Below are 10,562 nucleotides of genomic sequence, written 5' to 3'. Positions count from 1 at the left end.
GAAACGCTTGATCTCCAAGATAATCTTACATATCGAGAGTACCCCATTCGTATCCTCGATCAGGCCGAACGTACCACCCGACGTCATAATATCAAGTTTCTCAAAGTTCAATGGTCGCACCATTCTGAGGATGAAGCAACTTGGGAAAGAGAGGATCGTCTTCGACTTGAGTATCCCGCCTTCTTCCCGGAGGAACCCAAATCTCGGGACGAGATTCTTTTGAGTGGGGGGTGAGTTGTCACACCCTAGCTAGTTCATGCATTAGAGTGTTGCATCATGTCTATTTCATTTAACAGAAACCTGAAATGGGAATGACAGAACCCCCAGCCCCCTCTGAATCCAACTAGGGTTTACTAAAAATATTTTCAATGAACCTGAAATGCCCTTCTAAAATGTCCATCATTTTTGTCTTGGTCCAAAACCTCTGCCAAAAGTGATGCACAATTTCCTAGGTCATCCTAAGGTCTTTGAATTAAATCATAAGTATTTGAATTTGGGCATTTAAAATTTATGAAATATTTCAAATGCTCAAATATTCCCAAACTAAAATGTTCCATGCTGGAAATATTCCAACTAAGGACCAGAGGCAGTTTGGTGAATTTTGGAATGACATAGGTATTTTTAGAAATTCAACAAACCTACAGAATAAAAACAGAAAATAGAAAAAAAAGGGAAAACTTACCTGGCGCCACCACATGCCCACCAGCCAGCCCACCTGGCCGGCCCAGCCCGGCCACCGCTCCAGCGAGCTGCTTGGCTTGCCAGGCAGGCAGCCAAGGTGCTCGGCGGTGGCACCGCAGCTCGCCACGCAGCTGCACGTCGCCCTGCTTCCCCCTCTCGCCGCCCTGCTGGCCTGGACGAGCTCCACGTCGCGCCCCGACCCCCCTGGACACCTCCATTCGCCCCCAGTTCCTCTCCCTCGCGCTCCCACGCCATGGCCGACGCCACCGTCGCCGCACCGCCGCCGTAGCCGTGCTCCCCGTCGTCTCCACGCCGCGCCACCGTGTCTAGAAGCTCCGCCGTCCTCTACTTCTTCGAGCTAGCCGAGCCCCGAGCGCTCGCGTGCCCCGAAGCCGCCGCACCAACCTCGCCCGAACCGCCATCGCCGGAGATCCCCTTCGCCGTCGCCGCCGCAGCAGCTCGTCCCCGACCACGCCGTCCTTTCCATCAAGACCGCAGTGAGCTGGGCTAACTTCCCCTTCCTCTCTTTCTCTCTCTCGTGCACCACAGCGAGCACACTAAGCTCACCCGCACGTGCCGTCGCGGACCTCTTCGCCGACGTGCTCCCGGCCATCCTCCGGCCACCTCACCTTGTCCATTGCACTCACCACGCCGCGTTGGGGCTAACCATGCACTCCCCGCACCTCACCGCACACTCTAGCCACGAGTTCGTCTTCAACCGAACTCCGGCGGCCGCCAAAGTCGCCGCCGGCGCCAACTCCGGCCACCCCGAGCCCAACCACCACCACCAATAGTCGCGGCTCAACCTCAGCAACACGTAGATGCCTTCCGCCGTCCATTTGGTTGCCGGAATGGCAAAAAGCACTTTCGCCGCCGCGTCGGGCTCGCCGGCGGCTAGACGCCGGCGTGTTTGACTCTGACTTTGACCACGGGTGGGCCCCGGTTGACCCCCTGGGTCTATGACATGTGGGGCCCCCTTTGTTAATTAATCCAGTTAGTTTAAATCTAATTTAGTTAAACTAATTGAATACTGACATGCGGGACCCACTGGTCAGTTTGACCTGGACCAGCCCGTTGACCACTGACGTCATCATGACGTAGTGCTGACGCAGTAATTTAATTACTGGAATTATTTTTACACAGGAAATTCCAGAAAATGTTTCAAACTTCCAAAATTCATATAAAATCAACCGTAGCTCCAAATCAAACATATTATATATGAAAAATGATCAGAAAAATCCAATCTTTCCATCTGTACTGGTTTCATGCATGTTTAAACAAGCTAACCTGCTGTTTATCACAGAACAAGATAAAACACCTTAAATGGCAACTTATGAGTTTGAACTTTGAATCAATGGTTCAAATTAGTTCAAACCCATCTGTTCTTAGTTGCATTAGCCCAATACACTCATTTTGCCATGTCTCATGCATGCATCATATTGTTGCATACTGTTTGGTAATGTTTGTGTATCGGTGCTCTCTGCGGCAGGTTCTGCCCCCGAGGAGTACCGTGATAACCCCGACGAAGAGCAATACCAGTGCACCGACCCGTCAGGCAAGCAACCAACCATTTGATCATATCGATACAATCCCATGTCCTCGCTCCTGCTCTCTTTTACTGCATTAAGACAACGCGTTTCAAACTGCTGTGTGCTACGGTAGTTGAACCCATTTCCTCTGCATGACCTGTCATTGCCACAGTAACTAGATGAAACCCACTAGCATGTGTAGGAGTTGTTTGAGCCATATGTATGTGTTGTTCCTACCTTGCTATGCCTGCTATGCTTAGAGTCGTGTCAGGTCTGGTTCATCTGGGTGATGGGCTAGAGTGAAATGATTATGTCGGTAATGAGAGTGGTGTGGTGAACACGATTTGGTAAAGGTATCGATGAGAGGCCATGTAGGAGTACATGGTGGGTTGTTTCATTGAAGCCGACCTTAAGCACTGAGATCTGTATGTGTGATTTAAGAATCAGCTACTACCATGCATTGGGCCCGAAACCAATGGACCCTCTCTGCTTCTTATTCACCCTAGTTCTCCGTCCAGGAGTTGCAAGTAGTTTCTGGTGTTTGTAGTCTACTGGAGGCCGTGGACAGCGCTGACCGTAGGGGTGGGCTGTGATGCGGTAGGTACGTGGCCGGGTGTACCGAATACCCGTTAGGTATCTCGGGAACCCTGTTCACATCGTTCGGGGCCGTATGGGAAACCTCGGCCGGACTCCCTGCGGATGGAACCTGGATAGGCGATAAACCTGGACTAGAGGCTTAGGTGGTTAGGTAGGTCGTGGCCGACACCCATGTTGGGCTTCCGCTTGAAGGTTGCCGAGTACATGTCGTGTAAACGACGGTAAGTGGTGAGAGCGTGTATGAATAAGTACACCCCTGCAGGGTTAACATGATCTATTCGAATAGCCGCGTCCGCGGTAAAGGACTACTTGGTTGCCTATACAGTTCATAGACAAGTAAATGGAAACTACTAAAAGCTTCAAGATAAGTGTGAGTGCCGAGGATGGCTCTTCCGTAGGAAGACGGAGGCGGATCCTCGGTAGTGTATTGAAGTGGTGAGTAGTGGACTCGTGTGCGCAAAACCATTTCAAGTTAAAGTATCGTAGGATAGTCTAGCCAAGAGTCAAAGCTGGCTTGCTGCAATAACTCCACCAACCCTTCTTGATAATATGCATGTATGTAGGATCTGATGTAAGTCTTGCTGAGTACCTTTGTACTCATGTTGCTATAATCTACATTTTACAGAAGACGCTGCAACCCCTTCTGATGGGTTCTATGTAGATGTTGACATCAACGAGTAGGCTAAAGGCCCAGGTGGTGACCCTGAGCTTGTGAAGGACCATGTAGTATAGCTAGGCTTTCCAAGCCTCTTTTATTTTACTAGTTGTCTGTACTCAGACAAGTTACTTCCGCTGCTGGTTTGTATGACTGTATGACTTGTATGTTGGGTCGTGAGACCCGTACCTTTGTGTATGTTATGTATGGCTCTCTGAGCCTTAAATAAAGTACTTGTGTCATAGAGTCATGTTGTGATGCTTCATTGTATTTGCACATATCGAGCATATTGTGTGTATGATTGAAATGCTTGGTATGTGTGGGATCTGACTACCTAGTTGTTTATCCTTAGTAGCCTCTCTTACCGGGAAATGTCCCCTAGTGTTACCGCTGAGCCATGGTAGCTTGCTACTGCTCTGGAACACTTAGGCTGGCCGGCATGTGTCCTTCTTCGTTCCTGTGTCTGTCCCTTCGGGGAAATGTCACGCTTTGAGTACCGGAGTCCTGTTAGCCCGCTACAGCCCGGTTTACCGGAGTCCTGCTAGCCCAGTGCTACAACCCGGACCCACTTGCTGATGACCGACACGTTCGAAGCTGGGTCATGGATGCCTGTCCTTGTAAGTCTGTGCCACTTTGGGTTTACGACTAGTCATGTCAGCCCGGGCTCCTTATCATATGGATGCTAGCGACACTATCATATACGTGAGCCAAAAGGCGCAAACGGTCCCGGGCAAAGGTAATGCGACACCCGTGGGGATACCGTGCGTGAGGCCGCAAAGTGATATGAGGTGTTACCGGCTAGATCGATGTGACATCGAGTCGGGGTCCTGACACCGAATCATGTTAGCAATTGCCATATTTTATGAAACCTGGCAAATGGATGTCAAAACTGCATTCCTTAATGGTTTTCTTAAAGAAGAGTTGTATATGATGCAACCAGAAGGTTTTGTCAATCCTAAAAGTGCTAACAAAATGTGCAAGCTCCAGCGATCCATCTATGGACTGGTGCAAGCATCTCGGAGTTGGAATATATGCTTTGATAAGTTGATCAAAGCATATAGTTTTATACGGACTTCAGTGAAGCCTCTATTTACAAGAAAGTGAGTGGGAGCACTACAACATTTCTGATAAGTATATGTGAATAACATATTGTTGATCGGAAATAATGTAGAATTTTTTTGGAAAGCATAAAAGGATACTTGAATAAGAGTTTCTCAATGAAACACCTCGGTGAAGCTGCTTACACATTGAGCATCAAGATCTATAGAGATAGATCAAGACGCTTGATAGGATTTTTCAATGAGTGCATACCTTAATAAGTTTTTGAAGTAGTTCAAAATGGATCAGTCAAAGAAGGAGTTCTTGCCTGTATTGCAAGGTGTGAAAGTTGAGTAAGACTCAAAACCCGACCATGGCAAAAAATAGAAAGAGAATGAAAAGTCATTCCCTATGCCTTAGTCATAGGTTCTATAAATTATGCTATGTTGTGTACCTATTGTATACTTTGTTCTGAGTTTGGCAAGGGAGTACAATTTTGATCTAAGAGTAGATCACTGAACAGCGGTCAAGAATATCCTTAGTGAGGACTAAGGAAATATTTCTCGATAATGGAAGTGATAAAAGGGCTCATCGTAAAAGGTTACAATGATGCAAGCTTTTACGCCAATCCAGATGACTCTAAGTCTCAATCTGGATACATATTGAAAGTGGGAGGAATTAGCTAGAGTAGCTTCGTACAGAGGATTGTAGACATAGAATATTTGCAAAATACATACGGCTCTGAATGTGATAGACCCGTTGACTAAACTTCTCTCATGAGCAAAACATGATCATACCTTAGTACTCTTTGGTTGTTAATCACATAGGGATGTGAACTAGATTATTGACTCTAGAAACCCTTTGGGTGTTGATCACATGACGATGTGAACTATGGGTATTAATCACATACAGATGTGAATATTAGTGTTAAATCACATTGCGGTGTGAACTAGATTATTGACTCTAGTGCAAGTGGGAGACTGAAGGAAATATGCCCTAGAGGCAATATTTAAGTCATTATTTATTTCCTTATTTCATGATAAATGTTTATTATTCATGCTAGAATTGTATTAACCGGAAACTTGATACATGTGTGAATACATAGACAAACATAATGTCACTAGTATGCCTCTACATGACTAGCTCATTGAATCAAAGATGGTTGTGTTTCCTAGCCATAGACATGAGTTGTCATTTGATTAACGGGATCACATCATTACGAGAATGATGTGATTGACTTGACCCATTCTGTTAGCTTAGCACTTGATCGTTTAGTATGTTGCTATTGCTTTCTTCATGACTTATACATGTTCCTACAACTATGAGATTATGCAACTCCCGTTTACCGGAGGAACACTTTGTGTGCTACCATACGTCACAACGTAACTGGGTGATTATAAAAGAGCTCTACAGGTGTCTCCAAAGGTACATGTTGAGTGGCGTATTTCGAGATTAGGTTTTGTCACTCCGATTGTCGGAGAGGTATCTCTGGGCCCTCTCGGTAATGCACATCACTATAAGCCTTGCAAGCAATGTAACTAATGAGCTAGTTACGGAATGATGCATTACATAACGAGTAAAGAGACTTGCTGGTAACGAGATTGAACTAGGTATTGAGATACAGACGATAGAATCTCGGGCAAGTAACATACCGATGACAAAGGGAACAACGTATGTTGTTATGCGGTTTGACCGATAAAGATCTTCATAGAATATGTAGGAGCCAATATGAACATCCAGGTTCCTCTATTGGTTATTGACCGGAAACGTGTCTCAGTCATGTCTACATAGTTCTCGATCCTGTAGGGTCCGCATGCTTAAGGTTTCGATGACAGTTATATTATGAGTTTATGAGTTTTGATGTACCGAAGGTTGTTTGGAGTCCCGGATGTGTATCACGGACATGACGAGGAGTCTCGAAATGGTTGAGACATAAAGATCGATATATTGGACGACTATATTTGGACATCGGAAAGGTTCCGGGTGAGATTGGGAAAATACCGGAGCTCCGGGAGGTTATCGGAACCCCCCGGGAGGTATATGGGCCTTATTGGGCCTTAGTGGAAAGGAGGGGAAAGGAGCAAGGGAGGGGGCGCCCCCCCAAGCCCAATCCGAATTGGGAGGGGGCACAGTCCCCCCTTTCCTTCCTCCCTCCTTCCTCTTCCTTCCCTCTCCCTCTCCTAATAGGAAAGGGGGAAGTCCTACTCCCGGTGGGAGTTGGACTCCCCCCTAGGGCGCGCCACCCCCTTGGTCGGCCCCCTCCTCCACACCTTTATATACGGGGGAGGGGGGCACCCCATAGACAGAACAACTGATCTCTTGATCTCTTAGCCGTGTGCGGTGCCCCCCTCCACCATAGTCCTCCTCGATAATATTGTAGCGGTGCTTAGGCGAAGCCCTGCGACGGTAGAACATCAAGATCGTCACCACGCTGTCGTGCTGACGGAACTCTCCCTTGACACTCGGCTGGATCGGAGTTCGAGGGACGTCATCGAGCTGAACGTGTGCTAGAACTCGGAGGTGCCGTAGTTTCGGTGCTTGATCGGTCGGGCCGTGAAGACGTACGGCTACATCAACCGCGTTGTTCTAACGCTTCCGCTTTCGGTCTACGAGGGTACATGGACAACACTCTTCCCTCTCGTTGCTATGCATCACCATGATCTTGCGTGTGCGTAGGAATTTTTTTGAAATTACTACGTTCCCCAACAATTGTGCCTCCATACCGCTCCAAACGGATATTAGCATCCGCAAGGGTGTGAATTTCGGGATACATCATCGTCTTCGTGTGCCTCAGTTATCTCTTACCCAAGCCCTCTACTTATGCACTTTACTTTGTGATAGCCATAATATGACATGTTATATATCTTTCTATCACTTAGTTGTTTATCTTGCTTAGCATAAGTTGTTAGTGCACACAGGTGAGCCTAGTTGTTTTAGGTTTTGTGCTTGACAAATTAAACACTAGTTTTATTCCACATTTGTTCAAGCCTAAACCGTAATTATTTTAAAGCGCCTATTCACCCCCCTCTAGGTGACATCCACGATCTTACAAACATATTATCCCTTTTCAGAAAAAAATGAGGACCATGTAAACAAACATTCTGCTAGCCTCAAACATTTTTTAGGCACTGATCATAGAACAATAGTTGTATGGTTAAATTTTCATTAATAATAAAAGTATGTACAAACAGAAAAAAGAAAATACAACTCAACCAATCCCACCTTTTGGCAACATGAGAAATTAAAGGTTAACTTTAATCCAGGCTTGCAGTCTTGCTACTTTGTTGTCTTCTGTGAGCCAGAATTTGGAGATCTCTTCTAAGCAATATTTTCCAGGAGGCCACACTGTGTGTGGTATTGTTGAACATTGCATTGTTTCTTTGAATCCATATATTCCATGAAGCCATAATTATGATGTCCAGGGCCAAATCAGGAGGGGGGGGGGCACCGCTAGTTGGATATATGTGTAAACTGAGTTGTTCCTCAATATCTGCGGAATCGAGGTCTCCCAACATTGAATAGAAAAAGGGCAGTTCCAAAACAAGTGAAAAGCAGTTTCCAAGGATTTAGTGTCACACATTCCACAATCATAATTGGGTAGCCACAAGGATTTTCTTTGTAGAAGCTCTCTTGAATTCAGTCTATCATGAAGGAGAAACCAGAAGAAAATCTTATATCAAAGGATTACTGAGCTCTTCCATAACAGGTTGAAGAGAGGTGGTGTAGGTGGTTTAACCCTCAAGGTTTTGTAAACCTTTGCAATAGAGGACTGAGAAGATCCCCAGATGTAAGACCATTTGTCTTTGGAGCCAGAAAACTGAATATTATTCATAAAGTTTTGGGAACCCTGGAACTGCTGAAAAGTTTGGGTGGAGAGTGGCCTATGGAATAGATCCTCTGGAGGGTTGATGTGCAATGCTTGCTCAATTGAGAATTGGTCATTCACAACAAAAGAATGAAGCTCAGGGAATCTATCAATGAATCTGTTACCATCCCAATTATCAAATAACAGAAGAACATAGTTCCCTTGCCCCATGCTGCAGGAAGAGATGGCTTTAAAATCAGGGATTAATTTGAGAATAAACTTCCACCAGAAGGAACCAACAGGTGTGACATGAGGAGGGGGTAGAAGTATAGTAGGAGCTCCACATAAGGTCCACCCAAGGGAGGTCAGAACTATTGAAAAAATTATGCAGATCTTTCATCAACAAAGCTTTGTTCTGAGTTTGCACATCAAGAACTCCAAGTCCACCAGCTTCCTTAGCAAGGCAAATTTTATCCCAAGAATATAAGAGAAGTACGTCTGTCGTCCATCCCATATTTCCTCCAAAAGCAATGTCTCAAGTATTTATTAATATGGCCAACAACTCCTATGGGGAGGTCTAAACTGCTCATGAAGGAAGTAGGTAGGCTAGTGAAAGCAGATTTCACAAGAATGAGTTTCTCTCCCTAGGAAAGCATTGTGGAGCAACCAGCAAGTCTAGATCCAATCCTTTTCAAAATCTTCAACCTTGGGTTTAGAAATGCCAAGAGGAAGTCCAAGGTAAGTAAAGGGAAAACTACTGTGGGCACAACCTAAAATAGCTGAGAGTTGCTTGATTTTATGAGCAGGTACATTCATGGGAACCATCATGGATTTGTTGTAGTTGACCCTGAGACCTGTGTAAACCCGAAAATGCATCAATATGTTCTGAACTTGTTGAATTTGCAAGGGACATGCATGCAAGATAATAATGGTGTCATCTGCATACTGGATTATAAGGAAATCTCTGTTATTCTTAGTGATAATGGGCAAACCTATCAAATTGTTGTCCAAAGCTTCATTGAAAATGGATTGGAGCAAATCAGTAGTGAGGACAAAAATGAGTGCGGAAAAGAGGTCTCCTTGTCGGTAAACAAAATAATGAGGAAATTGTGTAACTCATATTGAAACAAGTCGTAGCATGCACCTATTATCTGGATATAGAAGAAAGTCCCAGGTAAGATGTTCATCAAGTAATTCAGCAGTCTCTTAATTAAAGAGAAGATATTATTAATCAGAGAGACGCCTCAGCCATCAGGATTCATTTCAGTACGTCGAGTTACGTACAAGGTACACGCTAGTATTACGGCAGTAGTATATCTTACGGTACAAAAAGGTTGTAATTCGAAGACATTATTACTTGAGCAAACCATGCATCGAGCAATTCATTCGAGCACAAACAATTCGGTGTATCTGGCAATGTCCGTGCATGCATGATACGAGATAATATGAAATCAGCTCGATCCTCTTGCAAAGAGAGATAGGTAAAGCAGCTTATGCGGTGAGCTCCTCCTCCTTGTGGGTCTCGATGACGATGTCGGACTTGGGGTAGGCGTGGCAGGTGAGCACCCACCCTGCCTCCATCTGGTCGTCGTCGAGGAAGCTCTGGTCGGACTGGTCGATCTCGCCGGACACCAACTTGCCGGCGCAGGAGGAGCAGGAGCCGGCGCGGCAGGAGTAGGGCAGGTCGATCCCCTCCTCCTCGGCCTGGTCGAGGATGTAGACGTCGTCGGGGACCTCCAGCTCCACCTCGCCCTCGGGCGTCACCAGCTTCACCTTGTACGTCGCCTGGGCGCGGAGCCTGGCTCCCCGCACCTGCTTGGCGGCGGCGAGGCTGAGGGCCGCGGGCGCGAGGGCCACGCGGGGCGCCGGTGGCGCCACGGCGCGCAGGGAGAAGGGCGCGCGGAGGCTCAGTGCGGCGGCCATTGCTAGCTACCTAGCCGGAGCTAAGATGCTCTAGGTGTGGCTGAGGAGGTGGAGAGGATAGGCGAGCGAGCTAGGGGATGGAGGAGTGAGGGGGGCGGGAATAAGTAAGGGATTGGAGGGCGGGTGCCATGTGGAGGGAAGGGAGTGGGCGTCTTATCTTCGCTTGGATGGGCGGGGCGACGAGGATCACACGCTGCTCATCTCGTCGTCGTCGAGGGGCGTGTGGCCGGCGACATCCATCCGGGACATAAGTGGTCACCAGAGCCGGGTGACGTCGAGCGAGGCCAAATGAATAGCCATGGAAGATTCATGAAACTTTAATTGGTTGGAGCTG

At 46.7% G+C, this 10,562-nt stretch overlaps 1 protein-coding gene across 1 annotated transcript; it reads right to left on the bottom strand.

Annotated features, from left to right (window-relative positions):
- Positions 1–9,511: 9,511 nt before the first annotated feature.
- Positions 9,512–10,307, bottom strand: LOC119336524 (ferredoxin, chloroplastic). The gene has a single exon (XM_037608566.1). It carries the CDS (start codon positions 10,226–10,228, stop codon positions 9,797–9,799), a length of 432 nt encoding a protein of 143 aa, XP_037464463.1. The 5' UTR covers positions 10,229–10,307; the 3' UTR covers positions 9,512–9,796.
- Positions 10,308–10,562: the final 255 nt, after the last annotated feature.

The sequence above is a fragment of the Triticum dicoccoides genome, chromosome 7B, assembly GCF_002162155.2.
Source record: "Triticum dicoccoides isolate Atlit2015 ecotype Zavitan chromosome 7B, WEW_v2.0, whole genome shotgun sequence".
NCBI classification, from domain to species: domain Eukaryota; kingdom Viridiplantae; phylum Streptophyta; class Magnoliopsida; order Poales; family Poaceae; genus Triticum; species Triticum dicoccoides.
The sequence above is the reverse complement of the archived record's forward strand: the minus strand, read 5'-3'. Positions and strand labels throughout refer to the sequence as shown.

Excerpts from the sequence above, each read along its gene's own strand:
- LOC119336524 (XM_037608566.1), bottom strand. The coding sequence starts at position 10,228 with ATGGCCGCCGCACTGAGCCTCCGCGCGCCCTTCTCCCTGCGCGCCGTG.